Below are 18,149 nucleotides of genomic sequence, written 5' to 3'. Positions count from 1 at the left end.
CCAACCTCTAGTATTTATTTATTTTCTCCCATATCATGGGGCTGCAGTCAGAGGTAGCCCGAAACCTATCCCCCAACATTAATCCCTATACCCTGACCCCTGATGAATTGACACATAATCTCCTTTATCCCTGGATACTCTTTGCTCTGAAATCTACTTCATCTGATATTACAATAGCCATTCCAATTTTCTTGATTGGTGTCAGCATGTATATTGTTCCATGTTTTTACTTTAGCCCATTAATATTTAAAGTGAGTTTCGTATAGGCATTTAGAGTTGACTCTTCCTTTTTTAAAATTCATTTTGACATTTAACAATGTATTTAGCTGGTATGCTTCATTTGGATAGTTTGTATTGCTATGTCTTCAAGGTCAATAATCTTTTCTTCTGAAACGTCTATGCTGTCACTAATTCTATCCAGTGTATTTTTTTTATCTCAGAAAACCTAGTCTTCATCTCTAAAAATTCAATGGGCCTTTTCAAATTCCATATATTTACTTACCTTTCGGAACATATGAAATATAATATTGACAACTTCTTATGTCTTTGGTAATTCTAACATCTGTATCAGTTCCACGTTTATTTTAATTGAATGGTTTTTCCCTTATTATTGGTCATATTTTCCTGCTTCTTTGTGTGACTGGTAATTTTTTATTTGCTGCCCTGCCCAACACTCTTTTACCTTGTTTATATTCCCACAAATATATCCTTAAGCTTTATTCTAGGACAGTTACTTGGAAACAGCTTCTAAGGTCTGGATTTTAAGATTTATTATCCTGGGTGAGACTGTTAAGTCTACGCCAGTGGTTCTTAACCAAGGTTGATTTTGCTCCCCACCCCAACTTTGCAGGAACATTTGGGACATTCTTAGTTGTCACAACTGGAGAGAGGGTGCTCCTGGCATCCAGTGGGTTGAGGTCAGGGATGCTGCTAAACATCCCACAATGCACAGGACAGTCTCAAAGAACATCTGGCCCCAAAGGCCAACAGTGCCAAGATTGAGAAACCCTGGTCTATGCAAGACCCTTCTGAGTACTCTACCCAATACCCTGTGACTCATGAGGTTTTCCTGTCTATCTCCTGTCTGTAGGGTTATTCCTAGCCCTGTGTGGGTGTAGGATATTCTTCCTTCTAGTCTTTGGGTGGTTCTTTCCCTGCCATTGGGTAGTTTCCTCAGATCTCTAGAGTCCTCTGCCAACTGTCTCATTTTTAGTACCATGCCCTGCCCTGCAAACATCTCTGGATATCTGTCATGTGTCAACTCAGGGAATCTTCCAGGCTCTTCCTGGGTTCCTTCTCACTCCATTGTAGCCTGGATACTCTCTCAACATAATAAGCTGGGGCAATAATTGGGTTCACCTCTTTGAAATATCACTGCCCTTCATTGCCTGGAGTCCAGTGTCTTAAAAACAGTTGTTTCAAATATTTTGTCCTTTACTGGGTTATTTCAGGTGGGAGGGTAAATACAGTCACTGTTACTCCATCTTGGCCAGAATTGAAGTCTGTAAGGGGTATTACTGAATTTAATGTTCTCTCTCTGTTCATGAGACTTTTAAACTTTCCTTTATGCTGGTCCAAATTGGAATGCAAATAAAAAACAAGTAAATCAGGGTGTCAACCTGTGCATATGAATTTTCTTTCACAGTTATTCTTTTTGGAAGAGATGTAACAAGTCACAATATATTTTGAATTTAGACGTTTTGTTTTAATAAACAACATGAATCCAAAATAATTTTGTACAGTGTACCTTGGCCAAAAGAATGCTTTAACTTCCCAAATGGTCTTTCTCCATAAGATGAAGCAGTTGATCTTAAAAATGAATATAGGAAGAACTTGACTGTGCTAGACTGGCACCACTGTTCTTGCTAGAAGCTGGGAATTTCATTAAAACTCCTTTCCCTATATGCTTTTAGAATTGTTTTGCCAGTGAAATGAACTCACGTTAAGACTCGGAAAGCAGAAGGAAAGTGGAGGCCAATACTCTTAGAAGGTCAGGGCAGTCAGACATGAAGATGCTAAGGTGCCTGACATACCCCAGCTTTTTCTCAATCTCTTCCACTCTGCATCCAGCTCATCCTCTTGACTACTGGCCCTGCTGACCAACTGGGGACACAATTGGGTACTTGGCATCAGGTTTACTGAGCCTGTGGCTTCTTTTCCACACAACTCGTCACACACCTATTTTGGCAAACAGACATGTAGGGATTCTCAGGTTTTCCAACAAGCTCCAACCTGTTCAACAGCACTAGCACTTTAAATGGAAATGCTTAGGACTGTTCCTCTGATCCCCTGGCACCTCCCTTCCAGACTTTCTCTTCCTACTTTGTCATACACCTGTATAAGCTTGAAGACAGTATTAAACCCCTTGCTTCTGTAATACTTGTCTTGGCTCTGTTTTACTCCGGAAAAGCAGAGTTAAGCAAGGAAGAATCATTATCTGATGGAAGCCATGTCCATCTATTCTGAAGGAAACTTAGGGACTGTGACACTATTTGACCTTGTGGCCAAGGGTTCAAAGTAAAGAGAAATAATTAGCTTGTACCACTTCTTTCTTTGTTCATAACAACCAAATAGCCTTTTTTTCCCCCCCTCTAACTGTCCGGTTAGGGAATGCACACTTCAGTTGAAACCTGGAGGAGGCCTGGGGAGAGTTAAATGGGCTGTTTTTGAGTTGCTCTAGCATGTACAAAAACATATTCTACCATTCTTGACTTCAGTTACCTAGGTTCAAAGACCCAAAGTGACAGATTATTGTTTCGTTGTGGCCCAGTTTTTGTACATTTGATCTTTGCCACTCTATTTCTTTTTTTCTTTACCTAAATCTGTTTTGCTCCAACAAATTATTCTCTCTCACCCTCAAATGCCTTCCTTTGAGCCATCTATTTCAGAACCAGTCAGAGTTGTGTTGAACTGGATTACAATCCCTGGGGTTCTTTTCCTGTTCTGTCTCAACCATGGTCTCAGGATGATGGCTGTAGAAGCTGTGTGGTCATTTCATGATCTTTCATTGGTTTTGGTATGACCTACATACTTATTTAACTTCTTTTGTGTCTTTTGGTTTTGAAGAAATTTTATACACCTGAGACAGTGCTATAGCTCTTTACTGTAAGGCTTCAGGTCACACTTTTAAATGTATTTTCAGCGTAAGTAAAATACTTTTGTTCTGTAAACTATGGCAAAATGTCATCAGAAGGGGCTTCCCTGGTGGCGCAGTGGTTGGGAGTCTGCCTGCCAGTGCAGGGGACACGGGTTCGGGCCCTGGTCTGGGAAGATCCCACATGCCGCGGAGCAACTAGGCCCGTGAGCCACAATTACTGAGCCTGCACGTCTGGAGCCTGTGCTCCGCAACGGGAGAGGCCGCGATAGTGAGAGGCCAGTGCACCGCGATGAAGAGTGGCCCCCGCTTGCCGCAATTGGAGAAAGCCCTCGCACAGAAACGAAGACCCAACACAGCCATAAATAAATAAATAAAAATAAAATTTAAAGAAAAAAAAATAAAGCTCAAAAAAAAATGTCATCAGAAGAAATTAGATTACAGGAAGAAATTCTAAAACAAGCAACTCATTGTATTACTCTTAAATTTTATTAATGCCTTCAGTTTGTGCATCATTTAAAACAAGATATGTGCTTTAAAAAGCATTCTTATACATAAATAGATCAAGGGATGGTTAAGTAATTTATCCCTAAAACATGCACATCATTTTTATTCAGGTGTGTATAAGAAAGGGAAATAAGCTTTAAGTCTTTTTCTTTGGATTAAAGACATTTGGAAATTATTATTAAGGAATGCCAAATGTTTTCATGGAACAAATGTGTTTTCCAATAGGAAATGCTGATGTAATTAAAAGGCATTAGTGTTGATAAAGAGGACTGAAAAAACATTTGCACTATACATGATCACCAGGAAAAGAGTTCCAGGGGGTTGAAAATATGTCAAATAAACGAATCAGCATGAATTGAAAGGTATAGATGGAAGAACAGGTAGCAGGTGCCAGATTATGTGACACACAAATATTCAAGGCACATGATTAGGCTAAACAGGTGACTAGGTTTTACAGACCAATTTGTTCTTTCATTGGGAAAATAGTCAAATGTAATGTAATTTCCATTTACTGGCATTTATTGATAAATAAATGCAATTAGATCTAGGGCAGCAAATGCTGTCCTTTCAGATACACACCAAAAGTACACACTAGCTAACAGATGCCAGAGTAGCCAAAGCAGTATGATTACACTCCAGTTTTTTTCACACTGCAGTTACATGGATGTTAGCTAAAATGTCTTGTACTGTTTCTATGTATCATACTGTCTACTCTCAAGTTTCCCAAAAGAATTCTTCAAAACTAGGCAGATTAAAGAACTTATTAGCCACAAAGGATGCTCAAACTACTATTCAACACCAGTCAAACCCAAACCCTGGAGTTGATTGCTGACTATATTCAGTTTGGGCTTTTCCACTGTGGTTCTCTTCTTTTTCTTTGGTGAGCCAGAGGAATGTGTCTCCCCACTCCCTCCACTACCCATTCTATTATCTATACAATTGCCCTAAATATCCACCAAAGAAAAAGGAAATATGTAAAAAACCACAACCTTCAACAATATTTAAACCACCGTCTTCTCAAATCAACTGCAATGGGGAAACAGAGGATATCAAGCTCTGCGAGGTTTGTGAATGATCAAAACTTTCTTCCTAAAAGTTAATAATAGGCAGACAAGGATAATTCTGTTGCTTCTAACAGACTAGCAAAACGTTCCCCATCTGACTGAGATAAAATGTTTAATACTTTACCTGCTTGGGCTCCTAGAAATACCAACAATTAATTACAATTCCCCAAATAACAACAATTTTCCATGTATTTTATTTTCAAGCACTTAAAACCCTTCAAAATCAAAAGACATTAAGACAAGATGTTAGCAATACTATCTGTCTCTTGAACTTTTGTGTGCACAAAGGTCATCCATAATTTCAGTAGACAGCTCATAAGACAGGTGGTTTCTACCTTGGTGATAGCTTTGTGCAGTTATAAACAAAAATGTATCTATAAGTAGATGACACTAGTTAACAAACCAAAGAAACAAAATGCCTTTTTAAGGCTACTGCTGCAATAAATGGTTCAGTCTGAAGTGCACTGGAATAAATTGGTTGATAGGACAATGATAAATCTGGAGGCATAGAAGAATATTAAAAAAAAAAGAGAGAAAGAAGAGGGTTGAAGAGACTGGCAGACACCATCTGTCAGTATTAAAAGGCTTGAATCACACGGATTGCTTTTAACTCCTTGTTCTCTCGTATCCTTGGTTAATGATAACTTTTTTATTTCTTCACACAGCTTGGCCATGTAAATCCACCACAGAGTGGTGACACAATAATATAGATGAATACCTGGGGGGGGGGCAGAGAAGGCAATTTTATTTTCTTGAATCTATCATAGGCTCCTAAATAATATATAAAGACTGATGAACAAATATTGGTTCCATTAGAGTAGGAGTTGTGTAATAATACAATACACTAATCAAGTATTTTCGAAGACAGAAGTGGAATTAAAATGATCTTTTTTGATATAACTCACATCCACTTGAATTCCACTGTTTTCTTTTCTGTTAAGGAAAGCAGTGGGGTCGTTTCTCTTCATTGGGAAGTACGCAGAATGGAACTATATAAGCAACTCTACTGATAACATCATTGTCATAAAGATCACAAATTAGCATGATTCCCTTAAGTATGATTTTGTAATTAAGGACATTTTTAGGTTTTGCACATGGATTAATTTTTCATTATTAGGATGATTAAAAATATTAAAAAGCATGAGTAGACTCTACATCTATATCACCTATGAGCAAAAATGTTGCCATGAACCTTTCAGTGGATAACAGTGATAATTATAATTACCCAATTCTAAGTAACACAGCAAAAATACTAGTCCTAATAAAGATGTACTAGCGTTTTAGGACTCAAAAACAGGATACACTGTATGATTCTGTTACGTGAAGTCCTAGAAGAGGCAAAACTAGTCCACAGCAAAAGAAATCAGAACAATGGTAGCCACTCAGCTGGGGGTGGGGGTTGACTGGGAAAGGACATGAACCGTCTTTCTGGGGATGAAAACACTCTGTATCTTGGTGAAAGTATGGGTTACACAAATGTGTGAATCTGTCATTGAACTGTATGCTTAAGATATGTGCATCTTCCTGTAAGTATCTCAATTTTAAAAAGCTTTAAAAATTGAAAAAAACAAACAAAAAAGAGGTATTAGCTTTTTAATTGTGGTATTATAATTTTAAATTATGATATTCTGCATGGCATATGCTTGCTCAGATTACTACATTCCAAAAATAGATTCATTGTAAAATTTAGGTTCACTGCATTAAATCAGTCATTTTGTTCTGATTTAAATTACAACTTTCTAAAATCTTTAAGTGACTGATTTCATTACTCACACACTTAGAAAAAAATACATTATGAATTACATGCTCCCTACCTAAAGTCAGCAAAGTGTTTTTCCTTACTTCTCTACAAATGTTGGGGGTAGGGGTTATAGAAAATTCTGGTTATTAATAAATAGGCTAAACTACTCATCATATTCACATAAACACAGATATTCCAATTTGATAGAAAGTTGACTATTTGCCACAGCTAAAATACAAGGATTTTTAAAGCTGAAGTACAATATGTTAGGTGACAACACCTTTTGGTAAAGAGTTGGCAAGTTGGCAAAGTACTCTGCATGTAATAAGTAATCAATAAATATAATCTGAATTTAATAATAATCTACCTTTATAAATCAATCTAAATTCCTAGACCAAAGAAGGAGGAAGAAGCTAAGCTGAGAAGCCAAGAATGTGCCACCTGAGGATCCTGAACAAGGGGACAATCAAGGCACAATTTCCAGTATAACATTAATAGAGCTATAGCTGCCCTTCTCTGTTAGGCAGGTCCAGCTGTCTAAGGTGGAAGACCTTCAATAGGGGTCAATGAGAAGTGGAGCTGAGTCAGAGATATCTGCTAGGAGTTAACTTTGGGCATCTGTAAATGAAAAGAGGATGAGGAGGAAATGCTGCTTTGCCCAGACACAAACTACCCCCAAAGCAAAGCATCCCTCCCCCACTCCTTAGAGCAGCAGCTCTCGAGCTTTTGGTTCAGGACTTCTTTACACTCTTAAAAATTAGTGAGGACTCCAAAGACCTCTTGTTTAGAGGTGGGTTATAACTATCAACACTTACCATATTGGAAATAAAATTTTAAAAACATACCCATTATATATAAACATAACTAACTACATTTCTGTGAGGTCAGTTTTGTGTGTCAACTTGGGGAGGCTACAGTGCACTGGTATCCAATCAAACACTAATCTAGGTGTTGCTGTATTTTGTAGATGTGATTAAAGCTCATAAATCATTTGACTTTTAAGTAAGGCAGATTATCCTACATAATCTGAATGAGCCTGATCCAATCAGTTAAAAGGCCTTAAGAGTGGAGCCAAGGTTTCCTTGAAGAAGATATTCTGCCTGTATATACAGCTTTGCTCCTGCCCCTCAGGTCCAGCCAGCCCTTCCTGACAGCCTGCTCTGTGGATTTTGGACTTGCCTAGCCAGCTCTTACCATTGCATAAACTAATTCCCTGTGATATATCTCTGAATGTATATCCAGACAAATTCAAGAGAGAGTATATTTGTTAACAAGTACAAGTTCCATGAAAAAAAAATGTTAAAATAAGAATAATAAGAGTTCTTAGAAATTTAAAGCATGGCTTTAAAAAATTAAACATTTAAAAATTAATGTTTAAAAAGAAGAACTGGATGGCAGAATGAACAGAGCTGGAAGAGTTAGCTGAATGATTCACCCAGAATGTGACGCAAAAAAGGAGTTTAAACATATTAAAAAGGTTACCAGACATGCAGGATAGTTCAAAGAGGTCCAATATCTTTTTATATTGGGGTTCCAAAAGGAGGACAGCATATAGACTACTTTTTTTTAAAGTTTTTTTGATGTGGACTATTTTTAAAGTCTTTATTGAATTTGTTACAATATTGCTTCCGTTTTGTGTTTTGGTTTTTTGGCCACGAGGCATGTGGGATCTTAGCTCCCCAACCAGGGATCGAACCTGCACCCGCTGCATTGGAAGGCGAAGTCTTAACCACTGGACTGCCAGGGAAGTCCCTAGACTACTTTATATTTATAGACAAGGGTAAGTAAGTAAGTATTAGGAAACTGAATTCACCATGCATTAAAAGAATACTACATAATGACCTCTTAGTACTTATCCCAGAAATGAAAGAATAGTTAATTATTAGTGCTTTCATTAATGTCATTCAATATATTAATATTAAATGTAGTTATATTATCAATTCATTGGGTAGCGAAATATCATTTCTTAAAGTGAAATGCCTATTCCTGATAAAAAACTTTTAGCACTCTAGAAATAAAAGGTTCTTTAACTTCACAATAAAAGTAACAAGAATTCATAGTAAATATCACTCATAAATATTAGAAGCATTCCAATTAAAACCAGGAACTAAATAAAGATTCCTACTGATACCACAATTATTCAGCACTGCTTGTAAATGAAATGTGTGTGTGTGTGTGTGTGTGTGTGTGTATAAATAAATGATGAGGTTAAGATTATTAACAGACAGTATCATAATTTACCTATAGCAGGAGTCAACAAACTACAGCCATTGCCTGTGAGCTAAGAATGGTTTTTATATTTTTCAAGTTGTTTAAAAAAAGAATATGTGACAGAGACTGTATGTGACCTGCAAGGCCTAAAATATTTACTATTTGGACCTCACAGAAAGTTTGCTGACTCCTGATCTACAGCACACAGAAGAATCAACTGACAAACTATTACAACTAATAAAAATTATGTAATTATGCAAAAATTATGTTGCCAGAAACAAAACAGATGAATTAGAAACGAGAAAACAGAAACAAAGAAATAGAAAACAGAATTAACTAGAAAACAGAAATATAATTAGAAAATATTCACTCAATTAGAAAATGTAAGTTTAAAAGAATCCCGTTTCAGCAGTGAGAAAACCATTAAATAATCAGGAATATCTGGAATGCCTTAAACGACTACTTACATATAAGAATTCTCAGTAGGGAAATGGGGTTTAAGTAGAGATGCTATGTCACAGTAACTTCATAGGAAAGCTAATCCCTGGTCATGTGTTTCACCATTAAAAGTTATATGTAGCTCATTTCAGAGTGCTAATCATTTTTTTTTCAGAGTGCTAATCACTGAGAAAGAATTCCAGCACCTAATTTCTTAGAGATTGAAAAATAAAATCATATATTAAAAGGACAAAAACTTACGACTGATATGATGATGATGATGATTGTGAGCTTGAGATTCTTCATACACATGGCTCGGGCAAGATTTCTGCTGGTTGTTTTGAAGGTGACAGACTAGAAAAAAAAAAGCATGAATTGTTTGATCCCTGGCATTGACTACATGATTGATTTGCAATAATACCTGCAAAACTTTTACTTTCATTAAATTCTGTTTCAATGTTTTTTACCCCTTCCCTCTCTTCACAGGTAGAGACTGGCCATTCATAATCACTAGTTCTGCAAAGCAGGACTCTGCCACATATATGGTAAGCAGTATGAGCCCACTGGAAAGGATTCCCTCCTTTTTCTTCTCCACCACAGCAATGCATGTGATGTTGAGCACTAGAAGTAGTTCTTCGTGATAGCAGAAAAGCCTTTTTGTCTTCATGCTTCCAATAAGAAAGCATGAGCTAGTTGGCTGCAAACACATTTGCCTATTCTGCCCAGTATAATCCTGGCATTGTGAACCATAAGAACCTGTTCAATTTCCATAGGAAGATATGTATTTACTTGTATGAGGGCCCAAACCCAAAGAACTTCACTCCTTCAGTTATCCATTTTCTGTTGCAGCATCAATTTCTCAATATCTACTGAACCATTCCCACCAGGACACAAGCAGTTTAAAACAAACAAACAAACAAACAAAAATCCCTAATAGCCCAGCAATTCCACTCCTAGGTATATACCCAACAGAGATATATGCATAAGTTCATCTAAAGACATATACAAAAATGTTTCTAACTGCACTGTCTAATCTCAAGACTGGAAACAACCCAAATGCCTACTAAGTGTACTGTATCATAAAGAATTTAACCTTGCCCAAAAAAGGATCTGACCTTTGCTCTCAGCTCCTGGGAGGTAACCTTTTCTTGCCTGGGGGCCATGGGCTAGCCAAATAGTAACAATGTGATTTAGTGCAGGGACTAGTCACTCTAGAAAGCCCAACTATATGACTTAGGATAGGGGCTCTGGGTCTCTAGAGGAGCTAGAGACTGGAGACTGAGATTAAGCAAGTAGGCAATCAGTCAATCATGCTTATGTAATGAAACCACAATAAAAACTGAAAAATGAAATAACAAGGTCCTACTGTATAGCACAGGGAACTATGTTCAGTATCCTATAATAAGCCAAAAAGGAAAAGAATGTGAAAAAGAATACATATATATATATATGTATAACTAAATCACTTTACTGTACACCAGAAACTAATGCAACATTGTAAATCAACTATACTTCAATAACAACAACAACAACAACAAAACTGAACAATGAAGCTTGGGCAAGCTTCCTTGTTGTACAATGCTCTGTGTATTTTGTGAAATAACATTCATATTTCATGGCAAGACAAGAAAAATTTAAACATAAAAATTTTTCTCTGCCCTTTGGCCTCCTCTCTCCCCACAATGTGCGCTGTGTATCTGCATTATGCACTGACCAAACCTTCCCCATCGGCAAAAACTCCTGCTCAACCATAAAGACCAACATTCTCCCGGCACCAACAAGACAACTTAAAGATAACATTCCTTCTTAATCTTGTAAGGGGTCACAGTGACACTTAGCTCTGGATTCTGTAAGTGTCAATAATATGTCATTTAATGTCCAGCCCTCTGTCTCAAAAGCCTTATAGAACTGTGACTTGACTTCTAACGGGCGGAACAGTTCTCTGAGCTTTCCGAGATGCTCTTCCCTGGTTATAATTCTCAAATTTGGCTCAAATAAAATTTTCCCTTTCTTTCTTAGATGGACTGATTAATTCTTTGTTGACAATGTCATCACATATCTATGCTGGGAGAGTAATGAGTCCATGGGGAGAGAACAACAGAAACTGTGGGTTTGTTACCTCCCCAACTCCACCCAATGTGCTGCTTCTTTTGGCTGAGCTTAATCTGTAACCTTTGCCTGTAAAAAACCATAACTATAATAGCTTTCATAGAGTTCTGTGAGTCCTTCTAGTGAGTTATCAAACCTGAGGATGGTTTGGGGAATGAACCAACTTGCAGCTGGTGTCAGAATTGAGGGAGGCTTGGGGACTGTGCCCTCTAAACTGTACACAGTTGGTGAACTTCTCAGTTGCCCAAACTCTTTTCAATTACTCACAAACTAAGTCACAATAAAGACTCCAAGAAGGAGGAAGATAATATGAATAAGAAAAAGCAGTGAGCAATGAAACTAATAAACCTAAATACAGTTATGTGATTCAACAGGTTGGGGTGAAGATTTCTCCACAATCCTCAGGTCAGTATTTGAACACTGATATATCACCTGTTTAAAACCAGTTGAACTATAAAGAACAACTGTTACACCTTACCAAAGCTTCCCTTGGGGATGGGTGGGGGTGGGTGTAAGTAGAAAAGAACAAAAAGATATAAAAACCCCTGTGAGAATGACAAGGGCAAGCTGACCAGCCTAATGGCATCTCCACTCCATGTAGATGGTTTCACTAGCAGCTGATGATGCACTAAAAATGGGCAAAGGACTTGAATAATTTCTCCCAAGAAGATATACCAATTGTCAATAAGCACATGGAAAGATGATCAACATCATTAGTCCTTAGGGAAATGAAAATCAAAACCACAATGACATACCACTTCATACCCACCAGGATGGCTATAAGAAAAATATGGAAAATAACAAGTGCTGGTGAAGATGTGGAAAAACTGGTATCCTTGCACATGTTGGGAATGTAAAATGGTGTGGCAGTTATGAAAAAATGTTTGGTAGTCCCTCAAAAAGCTAAACATAGGATTACCATATAACCCAGCAATTCCACTCCTAGGTAAATACCCAAAGGAACTAAAAGCAGGGACTTGAATGGATACTTGTATGCCAATGTTCATAGCATCATTATTCACAAGTGCTCAAAGATGGAAATAACTCAGTGGTCCATCAACAGATGAATGGATAAATAAAATGCGGTATATCCATATAATGGAATATTATTCAGCCATAAAAAGAAATGAAGTCCTGACACATGCTACAACATGGATGAAACTTGAAAATATGATGCTAAGTGAAATAAGCCAGACACAAAAGGACAAATAATTGTAGGATTCCAATTACAGGTCTCTAGAATAGGCAAATTCATAGAGACAAAAAGTAGATAAGAGGTTACCAGGGCTGGGGGGAGTGGAAATGGGAACTTATTGGTTAACAGTTACAGAATCTGTTTGGCATAATGACAAAGTTTTGGACATAGATAGTGATGATGGCTGCACAACACTGTGAATGTAATTAATGTCACTGAATTATACACTAAAATGGTTAAAATGGCAAATTTATTATATGTATATATTTCACCACAATTAAAAATCATAATGTAATATGCCAAAACCCATTGAACTGTACACTTTAAATGGGTCAACTGTATGGTCCGTGATTTATTGATCAATAAATAAATAATTAAATAAGGCTGTTAGAAAAACCAAGAGGTGATAAAATGAAACAATTTTTAAAATATTTGAATAAACAAAATAAAAAAGAGGAACAAAGAGGACAGAGCAAATAAAAACCAAAGAGCAACATAGCTTACTTAAACTCAACTCTATCAATATTTATATTACATGTAAGTGGAATAAACATTTCAATTATAAATATACTTTATATATTAAGCAATGTAGAGGAAAGCATGTAAATGTTAAGGAGACAGATGAAAGACATAAAAAAGATCAAAATCAAACTTGTAGACGTGAAAAATATACAAAATGGGAGTAACAGATTACAAACTGCAGAATAAAAAGATAAGTAAACTTGAAGACACTGTAATAGAAACTATCCTAAATGAAACACAGAAAGAAAAAAGACTGAAAAAAACGAACAGAGCATCAGTGAGTTGTGGTACAACTTCAAGTGCTTTAATGTACACATAATTGGAGTCCTAGAAGGAAAGGACAGAAAAATATTTGAAGAAATAACAGCTGACTGTTTTCATAATTTGATAAAAACTACAAACCCACAGCTCAACAAACCCAGAGCTGAAGAAGCATGAAGAAAACTATATCAAAGTATATTATAATCAAATTTCTTAAAACCAATGATAGAAAAATCTTATAAGCACCCAGAGAAAAAAAAGACACATTATATATGTAAAAACAACAGTGGAATTTTTGCCAGAAACAATATAAAAGACAGTGATGAAACATCTTTCAAATACTGAAATAAAAAAAATAATACAGAATTCTATTCTGTGAAAATATCTTTAAAAAAAGGAAGTGAAATAAAGACTTTTCAGATATACAAATACTGAAAGAATTCACTACTAGCAGACCTACACTACAAGAAATGTTAAAAGACATCCTACAGGCAGAAAGAAAATGTCACCAGATAGAAATCTAGATCTACACAAAAGAATGAAGAGAGTTACGAGAAATATTAACTACATGGATAAATAGAAAAGATGTTTTTCTTATTATTTAAATCTCTTTTGAAGGTTATATGTGTAAATAAAAGTATGACAAAAATAGCACCAAGGCCAGGTAAAAATTGGAGGTATACTATTATAAGGTTCTCATACTATTTGTGAATTGGGATAATACCACTTGGAGGTAGACTATGATAAGTTAAAGACTTACACTATAAACCTTAAAGCAATCACAAAATAACAAAACAGAATAAAAATGGAATTTAAGACGTACTCATTAATGGAACAGAAGGCAGAAAAAGAGAGTGAAGGGAACAAAGAACAGATGGTAAAAAAAAAAGGAAACAAATAGTAAAACGGTAGATTTAAAACCTTCCCACAAAGAAAACGCCAGGCTGAGACTGCTTCACTGGTGAATCCTTCCAAACAGCAAAGGAGCAAATAATGTCAATACTACCTAAACTCTTTTGGAGGATAGAGAAGGAGAGGTAACACTTCCCAACCTGTTTGATGGGGCCAGTATATCCCTGATACCAAAGCCCAAAAAGAAAAATAAATTATAGACTAACATCCCTCATGAACACAGATACAAAATTCCTGAATAAATCAATAGCAAATCCAATAAGGTATTATATAAAAAGGATAATGTATCATGATCTTGCAGGAATGCAAGGTTAGTTTAACATTCAGAAATAAATATTAGTTTAGTAAGTTAGGTTCAGTCATATTAACTGATTAAAGGAGAAAAACCATATAATCTTCTCAATAAATAGAGAAAAATATTTGATAAAATTCCTGAATAAGACTCTGAAATGAGGAATTGAAGGAAATTCTTTCACCTGATAAAGGGTACGTATTAAGAAATCTACAGCTAACAACATAATTGTGAAAATACTGAATTTTTCCCCATAAGATGTGCTTCATTCAAGAATGTCCAGTCACGACCTGTCTTCACTATTGTATACAAGGTTCTAGCCAGTGCAATAATACAAGGAAAAGAAATAAAATGTAAGCACCTACAAAAAAGCTCGTAAAACTAATAAGTGAATTTTGCAAAGCTGAAGGATACAAACCAGGTCAATATACAAAAATCAATTTCATTTCTATATAATTAGCAATAAATATTGGAAAACAAAATTTAAAATTTACAATAGAATGCAAAAGCACGAAATTCTCAAAGGTATATTTCGCAAAATATGTGCAAGACTTGTATACCAAAAACTAACAAACACTGGTGAGAAAAATTAAAGAAATCCTATGCAAAAGCAGACATATGCCAGGTTTATGGATAGGAAGACTCAATGCTGTCAAGATTACCAATTCTCCTTAAATTGACCTATCAGTTAAATGCAATCACAATCAAAGATACAAATTTTTTTAAGGATGGAAAATAACAAGCTTATTCTGAAACACAAATGGAAAGGCAAAGGACCTAAAATGGTGAAGACAGTCCTGGAGAAGAACATAGTGAAGGACTCAGGGAATTCTATAAAGCTACAGTTAGCAATACAGTGTGGTACTGGCATAAAGATAGACAAAGAGAACAATGGAACAAAACAGAGAATCCAGAATTAAAGCCCCACAGAGGAGAAATGGATAAATAAATTGTGGTAGGTAGACTTATACAATGGAATATGTAGTACAAAACAATAAAAAATAATAAATTATTACTACATTCAACAACATGGATGAATCTCATAGGCATACTGGTGAGTGAAAGGGGACAGACGCAAATACATAACATACGTTTCCATTTTTCTATACATTTTAAGAACGGGAAAAGCATTATCTAGGGTGATGTAAGTCAGAAAAATTACTTCTGTTGGGGATTACTAACTGGAAGGGGCTTGAGGCTGCCTTCTGAGGTGTTGATAGTGTTTTATATCTTGACCTAGGTGGTGGTCACATGGGTATAAACATATGTAAAAAAATAACTGAGCTGCACACTTATTAAAAGTAGCACACTTGCTGCACTTTATTGTATTTGTTATTCCTCCATAAAAAGAGGCAGCAGTTAATGAGTACCTTTTGTTAATCTGGGTGATGTAGTCAACAAAATTAAGAAAACTCTTTTTGGAAAGTGCAGACTATCCTAGTACTGGTCAAACACAGGCCACTCCAGCTAAATAGGGTCATCTTCAGGGACTAAGGATACCTAAGAGATAGACTGGAAGTACCAAAAAACTTCTCATCAGATCTACAATCAGACACCTGTTTTCTCTCTTTGTCCCCAAGCAACGGTTTACAAAGTGAGCCATTATAGAACCCTGGTGTCTTAACTTCCGGTATGGTGCCACCCTTCCTCCAATTTCCATGTACTTTGGTGAAAAAACTATTATCCTCCTAAGACCTACTGTTAATAGATGTCTCTGTAAAACTAACAATAACAATAAACCTTTAAATAGCTCTTACTATGTATCAGACACTGTGTTAGGGACTTTGCATGCATTGTGTGCTTTAACCCTCAAAACACTATGAAAAAGATTCATCTTCATTTTACAGATGATGATGACTGAGGCATAGAGAGTTTAAGTAGCTTGCCTAAGGTCACACAAGTAGTGAGTGACAGAGCTGGGATTCAATCCCAGGCAACCAGACTCTAGAGCTTGTGCTCTTAACCACTACAATCTACCTGTCAGTAAGAATGAACAAGATCACTCACTGATATCTGTTTCAAGGGGTAAATTTCTACTCTTCGTGTAAATTTGTAATTGTGTAGACCCAAATTGTAACCGATCTCTGCCCTCCTTCTATTCACTGTATATGTAGCATCTTTCCTGAAAACTTTCATCCACCAGCCAGACGGAAAATGCAGAGACACACGTAATTGTAGCATAAGTAGGTTACAGGGACACATCCTTCCCTATCAATCTCTGCCTCTTGCTTAATACAAAAAAAGCTCAAGCTGTCATGGTAAGCAAGAAAGTGACTGAACTGTCTGATTTTTAGGATCCATAATGGGTCACAACTGGCCTGCACTTTTGTTTTGTGTTTCACAAATATACAGAGAACAGACTGGTATATGTAGCTAAGGTGCTGAATTATGTAGGCATCAATCCAAAGCTTTAAAAAAATTGTTTCTTTATATTGAGTATGTTTTCCAAACGAAAGCTTCCTTACTGGCTATTAATGGGTTGTGGCTTTTTTCTATGCCTCATTGTTATCCTCATGATCACACGTAGTCACGTTAATGGGGGTGAGAACGGAAAAAAAACCCCCACTGAAGTATTGAATTTAAGACATTTCCCTATTATATTAGCCATCAACCACAGTTTCTCTAGTTTACATCCTGGAAAAATATTACCATATCCCATACTTACCGAATCCACGAGATTTTCTGTTTTATCTATCAATAATTCCAATCTTTCGCCTCGCTGAGCTACCAGATCTGAAAATGTTGGAAAAACAAAAAATATCATGTTTATATTACAAATCTACTAATTTTGCTTTTAAGCCAAATCTGATTTTAATTATTGTTGGTATTCTTGACAACTCATATTTACTACGGAAGCACTTATATCTTTAAGTAATGAAAGACTTTAGTAAAGCTTATCAACTAAAGTAGGTGTTGTCAGTTTTTTTGTAAAGGGCCAGACACTAAATATTTTAGGCTTTGTGGACCAAATGGTCTCAATTGCAATTACTGAACTCTGTCAGACATAAACAATACATAAACGAATGGGCATGACTGTGTTCCAATGAAACTTTATTTAGAAAAAGAGGCCAGATTTGATCCAAGAGCTGTAGTTTGCAAACACCTGAATTAAGGGTGTGATCTGAGAGTAAAAACAAAAAAAGAACCTTCAAAATAAATGAGAGTTGGACATTTCCAGAATTGCAGTGTGAGGAGCTCCACAGAGCCTCTCTCCAATAAAACCACCATAACTGGTAAAAATTATAAAAACAAACAAAAACAATTTAAAGTCTCTGAAAACTGTGCATGTCCTAAGGGCATACAGCAAATGGAGAAACATTTACACAAGAAAATCAATGAATTCTTAGTAAGAAAAGTGAGAGTCTATGGCATTTGAGATCTACATGATCTACTCCATGCTTCAGTTCAGTGAGATGGAAGCTCTACTCCTGGCAAATAAAGCCTGGGAGCACTATTTCCCCTCAGGTCCCATTCAAAAGCTATGCTTTCCCTCCAGGAGGGGCAACTCATCAGCATTTCTCCTCCTAACTCACCCCATCCCCAGGTCCATAAGGCAGAAGCTCTATTCCAGCATGGCGTGACTGGTAGGTGTGAGGCGTCCTCCATCTACGTAGCCCCCATGCACAGGGCAGAAGCTCTACCACAGGTGGCAGGCCAAGAATAGTGAGCTCTGAGTGCCCCTGCCCTGACGTAACTCACAGAGTAGAGGTTCCACACTGGGAGAGGCAAGCCAAGAAAACCAGGGTTACCCAGCACTCCACTTGTAGGGCAAGGGTGTCACTCCAAGAGAAGCAGTCCACTGT

General features: G+C 36.5%; 1 protein-coding gene across 1 annotated transcript in view; it reads right to left on the bottom strand.

Annotated features, from left to right (window-relative positions):
• Positions 1-3,595: 3,595 nt before the first annotated feature.
• Positions 3,596-18,149, bottom strand: part of VAMP7 (vesicle associated membrane protein 7) — a 66,304-nt gene continuing 51,750 nt past the window's right edge. Inside the window, exons 6-8 of the mRNA XM_068533868.1 lie at positions 17,012-17,079; positions 9,317-9,409; positions 3,596-5,383 (exon numbers count right to left, since the gene is read on the bottom strand). Of these exons, the coding sequence (XP_068389969.1) occupies positions 5,315-5,383; positions 9,317-9,409; positions 17,012-17,079 (230 nt within the window). The 3' untranslated portion in view covers positions 3,596-5,314. The remainder of the gene's footprint in view (positions 5,384-9,316; positions 9,410-17,011; positions 17,080-18,149) is intronic.

The sequence above is a fragment of the Eschrichtius robustus genome, chromosome X (assembly GCF_028021215.1).
Source record: "Eschrichtius robustus isolate mEscRob2 chromosome X, mEscRob2.pri, whole genome shotgun sequence".
NCBI lineage: Eukaryota > Metazoa > Chordata > Mammalia > Artiodactyla > Eschrichtiidae > Eschrichtius > Eschrichtius robustus.
This window is presented reverse-complemented; position numbering and strand designations above follow the sequence as displayed.